General features: G+C 40.8%; 1 protein-coding gene across 1 annotated transcript in view; it reads right to left on the minus strand.

The window, feature by feature from the left end:
• Window positions 1-15,033, minus strand: part of prtga (protogenin homolog a (Gallus gallus)) — a 29,572-nt gene that overhangs the window by 3,181 nt on the left and 11,358 nt on the right. The window contains exons 5-14 of the mRNA XM_034116490.1: window positions 14,248-14,544; window positions 13,992-14,151; window positions 13,386-13,633; window positions 11,890-12,054; window positions 10,559-10,864; window positions 9,231-9,419; window positions 3,424-3,519; window positions 2,780-2,966; window positions 1,779-1,906; window positions 1,501-1,671 (exon numbers count right to left, since the gene is read on the minus strand). Coding sequence (XP_033972381.1) covers window positions 1,501-1,671; window positions 1,779-1,906; window positions 2,780-2,966; window positions 3,424-3,519; window positions 9,231-9,419; window positions 10,559-10,864; window positions 11,890-12,054; window positions 13,386-13,633; window positions 13,992-14,151; window positions 14,248-14,544 — 1,947 coding nt within the window. The remainder of the gene's footprint in view (window positions 1-1,500; window positions 1,672-1,778; window positions 1,907-2,779; window positions 2,967-3,423; window positions 3,520-9,230; window positions 9,420-10,558; window positions 10,865-11,889; window positions 12,055-13,385; window positions 13,634-13,991; window positions 14,152-14,247; window positions 14,545-15,033) is intronic.

Genomic DNA, 15,033 nt, shown 5'->3' on the forward strand with positions numbered 1-15,033 from the left:
GTGGATCTTGTAGACCAGGCCCATTGCAAGTAGCTGTACTCTGTCGTCTACTCTAAGCCATCCTAGGTTGTCAAAGTGGGCAGAGGTGAGGTGGGTTCTAGATGAAAGGTCAAGCAGTAGTCTGACCAGTTTATTTTGCGATGTTTGAAGTTTTATTTTTAGCGCCTTGGAGGTGCTATGGTACCATGACGTGCAAGCATAGTCATAGTACCCTTGAATGAGTGCTCCTGCCAGAGTTTTCAGGGTGTTTTTGTTTACCAGAGAGGAGATCCGGTATAGGAATCTAGTTCTTTGATTGACTTTTTTTATTACATTGGATGCCATTTTGTCACAGGAGAGGTTTGCCTCAAGAATAGATCCTAGGTATGTAATTTCCTTCTTACTTGTGACAATAATGTCACCCACTGCAACTGAGAAGTCGTCGGATTTGCTGAGATTATGTTTCGAACCGAAGAGAATGGACTCTGTTTTACCCAGGTGTAATGATAATTAAGCTATCAGACAAAGATAACTGACAAATTGCAGAAAGTAAGGAGCACATTTACATTTCCCCTAATGTGTAACTATTCCTTTAATGTCTAAATGTATTTAAACAAGTTTTTTTGAAAAGAATATTGATTATTTGTTACTCCAATATGTTACTATCAAGATACGCGCAGATGCCTGTTTCAGTGAGTGGAGAACAACAGGACTTTGTGCTGCAGAGAAAGACAAACACAAAAACAATCCTGATGGCTGAGAGGTGCTATGTGAGAGAAGTGCAGGGGGTCAGGGCTATACACATTCCCTTATCCAGCACCACCAGGGTCCCATCAGAGGCCGCGGGGGGTGGGGGTTCAGTTTGAGGTGATGGGGGGGGGGGGGGGGGCTGGGCTGAGCTGAAGGCTTTGTGAACGGCTTCACTTTTGACCCCTTCACTAGAGGCAAAGGGAATTGTGTGTGTGTCTTTTTTTTTTGTTTCCTGAGGTCATCTGCCTTGAGACACCTAAACTGCCTCACACATCAGACACACCGACATCTTTATGGTGCATGTGACTGAGTGGATTGGTTGCTTTACAAAGAGTCCTCACTTTGCTTTTTGGTTGGTGCAAACATGGTGAATGTATCATTTCATTTTGTATTTGGTTAGGTTTTTTTTGTTGAAACTTTTCACATTAACTTTATTTTCTTAATCTTATAAAACATGCATCCTATTTCTATTCATTTAATACATTTATGTTTGACACAATTTCGACTGATTTCACAAACTGTACTGTAACTGAAAAGTGTCAATAAGAAAAGTCTTTGTAGTAATCACATTAAACCTACAACCCGGTCTTTTATCAGTAAGACAAAAGCATTGAGCCTAACCTGTCCTGGCAAAGACTGGAGGATAAAATGAGTTACTGATTTGCAATGGATCATTTGTGCGGGACAAGAGGAAGTCTTTGTGGTTCCCCCTTCCCCTGCACACATGTATAACCTCTTTCTCTCCACATCTATCACCACACTCATCCTTACCTTCTCTCTGCAGCACTTGCCATTCCCCAGCTAACCAGGCGTTTCTGGAGGCGTACAGGATGGTGTAATGTGTCACAGCTACATTGGGTTCATCTGGGTTTTTCCATGAAACCAGCGCCGTGTCCTCTTCTATCAGAGTCACTTTCACGTTGGAAGGAGGCAGAGTTGGAGCTGTGTGGGTGTAAGGAGCAAGGTCAAATAACAATACCATGCAGCAGCAGTAACAAACTCCTAGCTATAATAAATAGGATTGAAATGTTTGATCATTTTGTGCTCACCGTCAGGTAAAGTGCTCTGATAGACCACAGGGCTCCAGGGGCTGGACAGCTGGTCAATGTGGAGGCGGATGGCAAATTCATACTTGGTGTTGGGCTCCAGATCCCTCACCAGGAGGTTCTGCTCATTCCTGCAGGAAAAAGAAAATCAGAGACTTTTAACACTTAACACTAATGATCTATTATTACTTTATAAACATTTTAACTGTTTAAATGTGAGTTTAAATGGCACTGTCAAACAATTATTACTTTCTGTTTACTAAAAACCCCCAGTGGAAACCAGGAATATAGCATGTATTTGACCCATAGGAAACCCTAACATCTTCAAGCCACTTCTCTAAAATGTAAAACCTGATATGATATAATGCACAATGTTGTGTTGTTATAGCCATTGGATCAAGCATTGTGGATTTAATGGGTTTCATTGGCGACAAGGGGCTAAGGGGCTGTACTTTGATGACACCATAAACAAATAATATTAAAAAAAAAACGATGACTTTCCCAGCTATGTGTATTTTATTATATAGTAAGTCACAATGATCTACATAATTATGTAATCAGTTTTTACTTTTGAAATAGTCTGATAATAAAAGGTCTTGTCCAGCAGATGGTGGTATGGAGCTGTGCTGACTGTGGGAAAAGACACCACTGAGAGTTTAAAGTGACCAAAACACTCTCCCCAACAAGTGTGAAAAAAAGAATTGATGTTGTTAAGTTTTAAGTGTTTTAAGTGTTTCTGATATGGCACAGCTGAGGTTGTGGTAGGACAACTTATTGACAATAAGGTGTTAAGATAAGAGTAGAACTGCAGCGTGAGACTAAGTCATTTCATCATACATTAAGATAGACCAAACACACAGTAACGTGTGTTTTAAATCAGCATTCACTATCAATGAAACATACAGAGAGCATTGTCCCTTTGAATGTCTTCAAGCTGTACTAATTAATTTTAAAAGTTCAACACAATGATAAAAAAGCTGCCTGTGTTGTTAGTCAATTCTTACGTCTGCAGGTAGAGCACCAGCGAGGCGTTCTGCAGGCCTACTGGGTTGCAGCGCACGGTGTAGTTGATGGTTTGGCTGGAGGTGAAGGCTGGTCGACCCCAGCGCAGAAACACCGAGCTGGAGCTGTTGCTCTTGATGTAGACGTTGTGTGGAGGAGGTGGAGGAGGCACCAGGCGATCTCTGACAGCTACGAGATACATTGAGGGTAAAGTTATTTACTGTTGCAATACAAGAGACACCAACATGCTTCTATAACGGTATACAAGGGCCATTGTAGGTACAAAATAAATAAATGACATAGAGTGGGGAGGGGGTAAGTATTCAGAAAATGTCCAACATTTTAGCTGTTATTTATTATCTGAGATACATTTTGAGGAAGATTCTGTTTTTATCTCTTGCAAATGTATGACATTAAAGTCTGAGACAAAACCTCATTTTTGTCTTTTGTTGTTATGGTTTAAACACTTCAACCGTAGAGAATAATATTTACGTTTTATTCTCATATAATATATGACTTATATCTTAGGAAATCAAGTTTTTCATAAGAATATTTCCACCCATCCCTCCGTATTTAAAAAAAAATAATTACAGTACAATGGTCCTTATATGCAATCTAATGTTATTGTCACACTTTTGCGACTTACAGACACATCCAGTGGTGCTGACAGTCTGGTCAGCCTGGTAGCCTTCTCCGACAAAATTATAAGCCAGAAGCTTCACATGGTACTTCTTCCTTGGGTCTATATTGAGAAAAAGAAAGAAACAAAAATGTCTTAATAATCATAACAACCACAGAAAATGTAAAGTTTAGCTGTAAAATACATCAGTCGATGTGCAGTCTTAGATCTGGACTTCAGGAAACATCCATAGAGATTTATTCTCAACAACACTTCATTTTTCACCATGGCAGATGACAACGTGATTCGTCCAGCTAACAGGAAGCAGGGTGATACATGAAAGAGGCCTGGGCCGTGTGGGTGTGGGGTCAGTGAGGGTTTCTGGCCTAATGGTGTGGTGGGAACCAGAGGTGAGGGCAGTGTGACAGATGCTCTGTGACGTGAGTCCTTTGGTCAGTTTCTGCAGTGCTCAGGGCAGCAGAACAGAGGAGCTCCACTATCCATCACCCTGTCGCCCCCAAGTCTTTTGATAAAATCAGAAAAGCCCCAGTCAGGCCTGCTGGTCAGTGGTCAGTGGCCACTCCTATTCAGGTCCAGAATCTGGGGGTCAAATCGACGGACAAAATCCCCTGGGAAGAACTTTGCTGACGGTCAACAACAGTTTCAGGCCTCGGTGACCCTGAAGAGCCTCGATGAACAAAAGCCATCCGACCAAATGTCCCTCTTACCCCTAAAAGAATAATTAGCAGGGTCTAATTTGAATGTTTGCATGTGATATTGATATTGTGAGCCATAAATGTAAAATAAAAGCACAGTGAACCCCTGCCTCTTTAATTAATGTTTCTCAAATGTTTGGTCACAGTTTGTTTGGAAGTTGTGTATGTTTAAAAAAAAAATGCTATTTATGCTCAAAAAATATATTTTTATAGCATTTTCTGACCTGAGGTCTTCGATGTTTGTTAGGAAGTTTTAAATAGGTAACGGACCACCTGGCATTCTCGTCATTGTGATTTTCTATGTATGTTTTTGTTCAGAAGAAGTTCAAATTACTTTAATGTTGTGTTCTTAGTTGTCTGTGTTTTAACTTAACCCATAAATAAATATTAACTCCAATATGACCATGAGCATTTTGCTGGACACTTTAATGATCTGGCCTCTATTGCTGTTATAAAAGTTCGGCCTATCACTAACGCAAACTTCTATTTCTTTATAAAACATTTAGAGGCTCTTGAGAAGAGTCCCACAGGACCACAGGAGATGAATGTGTGTCCATGGAGGTAAGAGAAGTTTAGGAGGGGTGGAGTGGTGCACCCCCATGCTGCCCTGAGGAGCTTCACTGGAGCCAGACCAGGGCCAGCAGGTCAGGCCGAGATTAAACTCTGAAAGAATCTGAGGTCACGGGTGTGCAATATGAGAGGAGCCTCCTTTTTTTCTTCCTCCTGAAAACTATTTGGCTATATTCAATGACAATTAGGAGTAAAATGTAAATATTAACACTTAAATCACCAATCATGAATTTCTGGAAGAGTTACATAATACCAAGACTGGTTTGAACTGAACATCTTTTCTGTTGATTACTTTGTTTTCTTATTGCAAGAGATAAACACAACCAGGAGGCTTTTTGTACAATGTCCACCTTGTTATCCTGTGTTTTCCGCCCTGTTTGTGATGCCTCAGTGTCCACCACCTCTAAAGAGAAGCATGCACACAGTATGCACCTCTACCCAGCCCCACAGTACAATGGGCCTGCCGTAATTATGCGAGAGAGTAGCTCTGCGAGGGGGGAAGCTGACATCTGGGCCACGACCTTTGACATGGAATCTGGGCAAGCTAAATCCTGCAAAAGGAGGGGGGACAGGGCTCTCTCTGAGGGGGGAGGGTCAAGCAGAGGAAGTGAGTGGAAAAACAGGGGAACACCTAGAGTCAAAATAAAATGCCACTTGATAAGTGATGACACAGAGTCCTGATAAGAGAAACAGGTTTGACGTTCACTCGCAATGGACCTGACACCTGAAGCTCTTAACATAAACGTTATGTGAATATCCTCTCTACCACAGATAGCTAAATAGTTGTCATTAATAATCAAACATACCGTGCTTTTCTGAAAAAATCCTGATATTAAGGCAGCAACTAACGCTTATTTGCCAAATAATTTGTTTTTCAAATGTCTAAAGTTCACCACTAATTATTTAATTCAAATATTTTGAATTTTCCAAACTAAATAACATTTAGTTTACACAGTCATAAAACACAGAAAAGAAGAAAACGATCACATTTTGAAACATCAAGATAGCCACGTTTGGCATTATTGCTGGATAAAAATAAACTAAAATTATAACTTCGCAATCAAAATAAAGGCTAACTAAATTTCAATTCATCTTCTTATTGTTTCTACCTCTCTACCTTGTAAAGCAGTGAATCCGTATTACTAAATATAATTGTGGCTGCGTTACCTCACATTTTATTCTTAGAGTGCAGCGTTCTGCTCGAGTTGCCATTCCTTGAGAGAAGAAATGTTTCCGACCTTCCCACTGGGATAAATCTCACATGGCCTCACTCCCATAAATTATGCCGTTTGTATTAAAGGGCATATTTTAGCCATTTGTGGTCACCCCCCTTTTTCTACAGCCAAAATGCAGATCCTGTTGGCCCCTGAGGTTTTTGTTCTGCCCTGCGAAAGGCCCCCCAGGCCAGGCCTGAACAGGGGCCATAAATGTCAACTCCTGCATGAACCCTCACACCAGCATCTATCATCTCCCTCTCTGTCCTCCCCTTCTCTCTTTTGCCCTTAATCACACAAATCAACTACTGACACACACAAGTTAAGCACAAAATGACCTTTTAAAATGATGGTCAGCTTAGAAATCTAGTTATCACACGAAGCACGCTTTGCCTTGTGTCTAATAAAAGGAATGGACAAGAAGATGGCCTGCAGCTAAGAGATAAATCTACAGTTGTGCACACAGCGCGGCCTGGTGCCAACAGGTATGAGAGGTATTTAAGCTTCGACTACAAGCCGTCTAGATGTTCTTCTCTTGAGCCAAGCAGAGACTACACACGCGAGGAAAGGTCACATCACCATGTCATTTATACCCAACTGGAGCCTCTCAAACACATTCCTGTCTCTCAGGGTGTGCTTAAAATCATCTGCATTGGTCATAAGTGATAATTTACAGCCAGCTCGAAGCATGTTCTTCTGCGGCTGTACACAGAGCTCAGTCTGCAGCATCCACCGCTGACAGCTCGGAAATCAATGTTATTGGCAAAAAAAGGCATGTCCACTGCTGGAATATAGGAAATGGCATTTACAGTACAAGCAGATTTAATTAGCTGAGAAAGCTCTATGGTCAGCATTTTGTTGTCTCAAGGACACAACATATGGACTCTTTTTTTGAGCATCTGTAGCTTCAAATCTTAATTCCTGGTCATTAATGTAATTTCCCTTTAAAACCAAAGCCCTGACCATGCTCTTTACATCCAGGTCAGGTGTTACTTTGTGATTAAATATCTACATTTCTAGATGATCAGAGACACAATAACATTATGCATTCATTTTTAAGTAGTACAATTATTGTTGAAGTACTTTGTTTAAAACTTGTGATACTAAAGATCTAGGGGTGCACCAACTGATCACCTGACTACCTTTAAGACTATATAACGTTTGATGACATACTCTACCTCTTGTACATGAGAAGTGAAACTCATAAGTAATCAAATGTACCCTGGCTTAAATGCTTACACTCGCTACATTTGCATTATTCCTAACACAGTGGTTTTGCTTCTACAGCCTTAACTTTGTCTTGTAGGACCAGCAGCTTAGGGTGGCTAATGTTCGTGAATGTTAACACACTTTAGATACAGTAAATGTTGCTTTAAAACTTAAATGACTGAGTATTCTTTATTTGTGCTACTGTCAGAGTAGAATGGACTTTTATATGCATCTTCTTGTATTTCATTAGTTTATTAATTGCTTAAATGTTTTTGATCAATTTAAAAACAGCCTATTGCATGTATTATGCTGCAGCTTGGAACAATATTAAACATGATGTCTTTAAGAAGAAGAAGTCATTTGTAAAAGTGTTAAAGCCATTTAGTCGGGTTCCTCACAGCTCTGCGGGGTTTTCTGATGAAGGATGTGTTGCCACACAGGAGGTCACATGCTTGTGCACAGTCCTACAACTAATTCATGAGAAAGAAATCTCAGAACTGCAAGGAGCTCACAAGACGTGCCTACAGCTCGATCAGTGAGAGGCTGCATTTCCTTGAGGTCTTAGCTAATAAACTATCTTTGTGGCTCTCAAAGCCAAACACAATGAGAGTCTTTGATGTCAATGCTCCTCCAGCAACGCAGCTCAAAGCAGTCATAAAACACATAATAAATCTGCCTCCACTAAACAGCTTTCCTCTCTTCAACACAGCAGCCCTGCAAAGCTCCTTTATCGAAGAGGAACAAAAAGATGAAGCTCTATTTTTGGTATTGCTAATTTATTTTTGGTTTTATATTTATCAGCAGCTTCATCTTCCTCCAAGCACTTTGAAACATTCAGAGCAGTAGGATGATAAAGAGTAGGGGAACTTTTAAGAGCGGCAGATCTTTCCCAAATATACACGTCAATAAAACAGTTATGACAATAATATAAAATATAATTACATTTAATAAGCAAAACACAAATTAAACAGTCAGTTTTTTCTTTCTGAAAATGATCCATTATCAAACCTGCATCCCAGGTGTTTATATTTAGCTGAGTAAGTTAAGTAGTTATTCTGATTGTATTAGTATTAGTGTTCATTATTCATTAATGTCCTTATCATTAGTAGAAGCAACAGGAGTAGAGGTTCATTGTGGGTGTATTTATCATTTTGGTGTTCAACCCATAACATGAAATATCTAACTAACTAAATGCCTGCAGCGGTTAGAGTTAACACCTCATCTTTCTTTCTTTCTGATCCCGTTCTAGCACAAGCTTCCTGATTTACAAGTCAGCTGCTGACCACCTGGTTGACCCCTCTCGCCACAGATGGTCAGTTGTCCACTGCGTTGGCCTGAGCCCCCTCTCCTCTCTCAAACAAAAAAAGCCAAAAATGAATCTGACCTAAAGGCCAAAAGAGCTGTGATATGTCCAGAACACCATCCAGCAGCTGCTGAAAAGGCACACACACTAAAGTCCGGCACAGAGGTTGGGAGGTCATGGAAGTGGGATGTGATGCCGTTCTGTTTCACGGATCTCCTCGACAACACTTTGGCCAATTAATCACTTATATGCGTAGCCGTCAATAGATGCCACTGCTGCTTGTTAAACCACCAAAAACGATTTAACCTGAGCTTCTGTGAGCTTAAACAATTTCAAATGACCGTTAAGATCTTTTTAATTAAAAAGTGTCGCTTATAAATGTACAATTATAAATATGTGGCTGCACGCTCATATTCTTTCAAATTATTTCACATGGCCTCACATGTTCTAAGATGTAAAGAGGATTACTTTAGCTCCCTAATGAGCAACTATAATGTAGAACTACAATAATACCTTGACTTATCCCCAAATATTTTGATAATAGATTAATGGTTGAACAGTTTTAAGTACTTTATTTTTTGTCTCCCAATTATGGAGATAGATTCCCTTCTTTTCTCTGTTTTACATAATTTTAAATGTAATATATTTGGCTTTTGGAGTGACAAAACAACAAGATTTAAAGACATTATGGTGGACACTATTCAGGTATTTATAAACTAATTGGTGGCTTGATTGAAAATGAAAAGCATTGTGAGTTTCAGCATGGATACCAGGTACCACAGTGGCAGCAGGTAACTCAAATGATCTGAACCAAAAACTCACCAAGGCCTCCGATGGTGTAAGTATTATCCAAGGCGCGAAGCTGAAGCGGCGCCCTCTCTGACTGGCTCTCCTCGTGGTAGAAGAGCTTGTAGCCTTGAACACTAGCTGAGTTCCTGGGAGACAGCTGCCAGCGCGCCAAGATAGTGGTGCAGTTTAAAGGCTCTAAATGCAGCTCAGGAGCCATGGGAACTAAAGACAAGATAAAGAAAAAACATTTAGATTTAGATATTATGTGATGGATAACAGTCCTACAAAAAAACCCAAGAAACAGTCATTGATCCAGAAACAGATGTGATTCATAAACATCGTTCTGATAGGTGCATCTTATCGCTGAAGCTTTTCAGAAAACAGGAAAACTGGAATCTCTTCACGGAGTTGGTTCCAGTGTTTTTGTGAGGGAGTTTTCTTTGAAAAGTGAAACTACCATCTGATGCTTTACCAGCTGTTTCACACTCAAAGCAGACCCGAGTCAACCCACCGAGCTGTCAGGGGAGTCATTTCACACGTTTTCATTTTAGGAATGAGGGGAATGGAGTTTACTAATAGAAGTCTTTGGGACTTGAAACAGAGAGAGAAAGAGAAGGGCAGGAAAAACAAATCCTCCCGTCCCCCACCTCAAAGCTTCAGAGATGTGGCTCTAACAGCCATATACTGTGTCCCACCCAGAGACCTGAGTCGCTCCTTTATGACCCATGACTGAAACCCCTCTAATGCTACTGACAGTGCAGGGCAAAGGTCACAGAGTAACAAACGCAAGGCCTTAACAAGATTATTAGAGCACGTTTTTCTCTTGATTCGGTCTTAAGGTTTAAAGGAACCCTCCACCCCAAAATCTGAAATATCGATTTTTCCTCTTATCTGTTGTGCCGGTTATTAGTCTACATAGTTTTAATGAGAGTTGCTATTTTCTTTCAACTAAACAACGCCGAAATGAGTACAAGCCTTTTTTCATGAAAAGGTGATTGATAAAATATTGTTCCAACATGAACTGCTCTCAACAATGTATGTGGATTATCTTAAGTACCTACGTTATGATTTCACCAAAACGCGGATGCCATCTTGTTCCATTATATTGAAAATAATCTCTTTGTCGATATATCTAACACTCGGAACCTCACATCAAGAACAATGATTGATAAATAGCATTTCAGGTAAGAGATAGAAAATGTCCCTCTGATTTTGGGCTGTGCCTTTAAGCGGAAGATAAATGTTTAATGATCATTAACAACGATGCTAAACTTTGTACCTGCATGTTTGAAATCGTGGATATGACAACAGTTCCCTCATCTTTAATACACCATGAAGGCTGTATGGCAGAAATGTGTTACCTCGAGCACTCGATAGCTTCGGAGTGCGGTGAGACGTCCAGGCGGACTGCTCCCCCCACCCGATGCTGGTGGCAGCAACGATTCGCAGCAGGTAGATGGTGTCGGACTGCAGGTTCTCCAGGAGGTGCTGCGTCTTCTCTCCAGGTAGCTCCAGCTGTGACACCGTGCTCTCAGCACTGGTGCGGTAGGACAAACGGTAGGCGGAGACTCGGCCACGACTCAGCTTGTCTGGAAGCGGCTGCCAAGACACCTGGATGTCCATGGGACTGCGGCTGGTGAGGCTGAGCTCAGGAGCACGGAGGGGAACTGTGGAGCGACAAGACGGGGACGTTAGGACCAAAACAAAAACTGAAGTCCTCCCTTCTATTCCCCATGTTGTGAATAGCTGATTCTTCTGAAGGGTTTTCATGGCTAGGAAAAAGCACTCTTGGAGATGAGGTTCAGTGGCTACAGCTTTTACCAAACACACTAGATCACTCTTGAATGAATTGTTATAACCATATACATTCAGAGGCCTCCCCAAGATATACAGTGAGTCCTGAGACAATATAATTATGTGCACCAATACAAATGATGTGTCTTATTCAATTTCTTGCAAATCAATGCAGGGCTGTTTCATGGCATTATTCCAATCAGTGTTCCAGAAATGAACCGGTTTCCTATATATAGCGTTATAAAATAACCAACACAGTATTTTATACATATAGCTCACCCTTATTCAAACTAACCCTAAAACTGCAAGACAGAGTTACTCATGGTGGCTACAGTTGGTAATCACATTTCAGAATATGATGCAAGATCAAGTCATATTTTCATGAGGAAATCTGTTGCAAAGGGTCATGCATGTAAAAAAAGAAATGTTTACCCTGATTATAACTTGATTTAATTGTCTAACCAGCGCACCTATTTAGGGTGACCTCCAGCTTGCCCTGCCTGCTATGTCAAATCATTTCATAACTTCAGTCATGTAGAACAGACACAGGGCAGCCTTTGACCCACAGGTCATGAACAAATGAGGTTTTCATGGAATTCAAAATCACTCACAAGGCATTAGATGTATGCATTGGAGCTTGTGTAAGTAGGCACACACACACACACATGTACACACACTGTTCAAATAATGAGTTTATCTCTACATCAATAAGCAAGCTCATTTACAGCACCTACAATATGTTATAAACAAACATCCTCTGAGCTCCCAATGGAATAACATGGTCTCTGTAGATCGATAATGGCCGTTTGTCCTTTATCTGCCCACCTCACTCTCTATACATGTCTTACTTCTGATCGGTATTCTAGTGTTTGTGACCTTCACTGAGTGTATGCCTCACCGTCCTCGAGTGTGTGCTGGAACACGTTGTCCGACATGCGGCTGGCTCCCATGGGCATGTAGGCCACCACGTAGAAAGTGTAGTTGCGAGCCGGCTCCAGGTCATCAATAATGTAGCGAGTTGTATCGTTTCCAATCACAACTTGATATTCCTCGTTGTTTAGTCCTGGACAAATTATAACATCGTTAAAGGAGACTTATATAAACACAATCAATAGTGCTTCTGATGAGAACTGCTGTTGTTGGTACGGAACAAAATCATAATCATGCAATTACAAAATATCTTATATCAACAGTCATCACTTCCTGGAGCAGTTTTGTAACATTCATTTACATGTTTACTTGTAGCAGTTTTTATAAATGACCTATTGTGGAATATGTATTTAATTAAAGCAGATTCAAAAATTCACACAAAGATGTATTTTCTTCCCAGGGTAAAAAAAGACATGGTCTGATTTCTGACTTTGTAAACAAGGTACTTGCGCAAACAAATGTGTCTCCGTATTCTGAATGCCCCACTAAGCCTCTCAGAAAAGTGTAACAGAGTCTGCCTTCCTGTCCAATTCACTCCCTCTAACGGTCCTCACAGAATACACACTTTTAGACACTTCATCACACGGACTAATTAGTTCCTCCTTTCATAAGAGCCTCCATTTACTGCTGGGTTTTCTCTGTCACCTCAGGTGCAGAGCGTACTGTCAGATACTCTGTCAATCTCAATGAACAGCCATTCTTTGTGACGGGGACCAAGAAGATTGTGTCACTAAATCTAAATCAAGTGCAGAAAAACTCCGGACGGATGCCAGTAATTCAAGAATAAAATGGAGGGAATTTGTTCAACTTGTTCTTTTTATGTTGACCTCATTATCCCCAACAGAATCCGGCAGGTGTTCTTTTCTGTACATTTCACCTCCCCAATGGAAGTGAGGGCCATTATAATTAAGTGTAGTGCTTGAATGGGCAAGCTGATTTTTTTTTCTCAAATGTTGCATTGTTTGAATGTGACTCTTGTTGTCCACAGCAAGGGTTCCCAGGAAGGCTGAAAGGCTTTAAGGCTTTTCTGCTTCCACACTACAACCCTTGTGCTAATGAATAGTTGTGTGTGCATCCTGCATTTTAGCAGCCAAAAGGAAGGGACCCTGTATCTTGAAACTCCACAGGGCGACAGTTCATAAAGGAATGTTCCTGTTTCTCAAGAAAAGCAGTTGTTCGGCTTTATTCTAGAAAAAGAGATTTCCTTTTTCTTTCTTTTACCTCATCCCACCAACATGGTGTTAATAAAACACCGACAGGTCCCACAATATATTTTCTAGACAGGAAGTGGCAGAATTTAACTTCCTAAACTGTTTTTCTCTCAGGATTTAAACTGGAGATATTCTGATTTTACACATTTAGTGCTAAAAAAAGTGCTGTACAATAGAGATAATATCCCCATGTGACAAAAAGACATTGCAAATCTAATTCCTGTTGTCTCTTGTTTGTTTGCACACCACTCACCTTCAGCCTTCATGTAGTGCACTGAGTAAGCAATAACTTTATCTGCGTTGAACTGAGGCCTGTCCCACGCCAGAAGGATCGCGGAGCTCGACACGGTGTCAGCTCGGATATTCCTGGGAGCACTGGGCCGATCTTCAGACATCACCACGATGAGCCTGGCCATGGAGAGGACCGACCCCTGCTCGTTCTCTGCCTGGCACTGATAGATGGCATCGTCCTCAGGGATGATCTGGTTGATGACCAGTTTGCTATGAGACACAGACACACACAGATTAAGATTATGCACACATATGGTCGTATCCTGAGGCTTGTTTAGCAGGGTGTAATCATTCTATAATTACCTTTAACAAGCACTGACAGTTGAATAACTATACCACCTAAAATCATTTTTGCCCTAATGTAAATTATTCAGTTTCCTTTCTACTGTAAGAAAAGTAGTGTATTATTTATTTACATTGTTTTAAACTGAACAACAAAGACTGTTAAATGAGCATTTTATGGTACAGTCAAATTAGTCTGGTTTCCTGTTTTCATTATCTCTGTAAATACAGACGCACACATGTTTAAATATGAATGGGTGTTCTCTTAAATGGAAGGAGGAATCACCTGTTGTACATCTTGACTCGACCATTAGAGTGAACTTTCTCTCCGTTCTTGAACCAAGTGATTTGAGGCGTTGGAACTCCTTCAGCTTGACACACGAAGCGGGCGGTGCCGGCTCGTGGACGGGTCAGGCTCTCCGGCCACTCAACCAAGGAAGGGGGTGCTTTAGAAAAATAACATTAATGAAAATATATTTAACATTTTAACTCCACATTTTCAATCAAAAAACATACACAGGCAAACTGCGGTATGTCTTTACCTAACACGGTGATGTTGGCTGAAGAGACTGTGAAGTTTCGCGTGCCAGGAGTGGTGGCTCTGCACATATAGACGCCTCCATGTTGGGGCTTGATGTCGGTGATGATGAGGTTGCCATTTCCCAACACTTTGGTGCTGTAAACGTCAATAGACTTGCTGTCCGCTCGGCTCCAGGAGAGGATGGGTCGGGGATTGCCTGTGGCCATGCACTCCAGGATGGCATTCTGGTGCAGCGACACTGAAATGTTCTGTGGCCCGACGATAATGCGCGGCCTCTGGGGAAGCGGGGGCCTGGGGGCTGCAGGGAGAGGGGGGAGAGCAGGTTTAGTGAATGTGATCTGATGAGATTGGCATCACAGATTCAAGTGGACATGCTCTCTCTGTGCTGACACTTCAGTTAATAAATAAGCCTTTCAACAAACTGTTGACCACAACTGCTTGAGAGGCAAACACAGTTACCTTACTGTGATTTTGAAGTATGAGTTCATATCTGCTCATTTTAAACTTTGTTTATTATTATTTGTAGACTTTATTTTATTACAAGGACTGTGCATGAAAAAAAATCTAAAAATAGAAGAATATTAATGCCAGATTTAGCTATAAATTAATTTCCATCTGCAGTCCCTGAACACTAAAACACCAACATCTTGACAAGGATGTTTCCTGTTTTTCTCAGTTTTATATCATATTTAACTGAAAACAAATGTTTTGGAGTGACAATACAAGACTTTCAAAAACATCAAATCAAATAAAATAAAATCAAGGTTTATTTATAAAGCACATTTAT

This window comes from Trematomus bernacchii, unplaced genomic scaffold, assembly GCF_902827165.1.
Source record: "Trematomus bernacchii unplaced genomic scaffold, fTreBer1.1, whole genome shotgun sequence".
Lineage (NCBI taxonomy): Eukaryota > Metazoa > Chordata > Actinopteri > Perciformes > Nototheniidae > Trematomus > Trematomus bernacchii.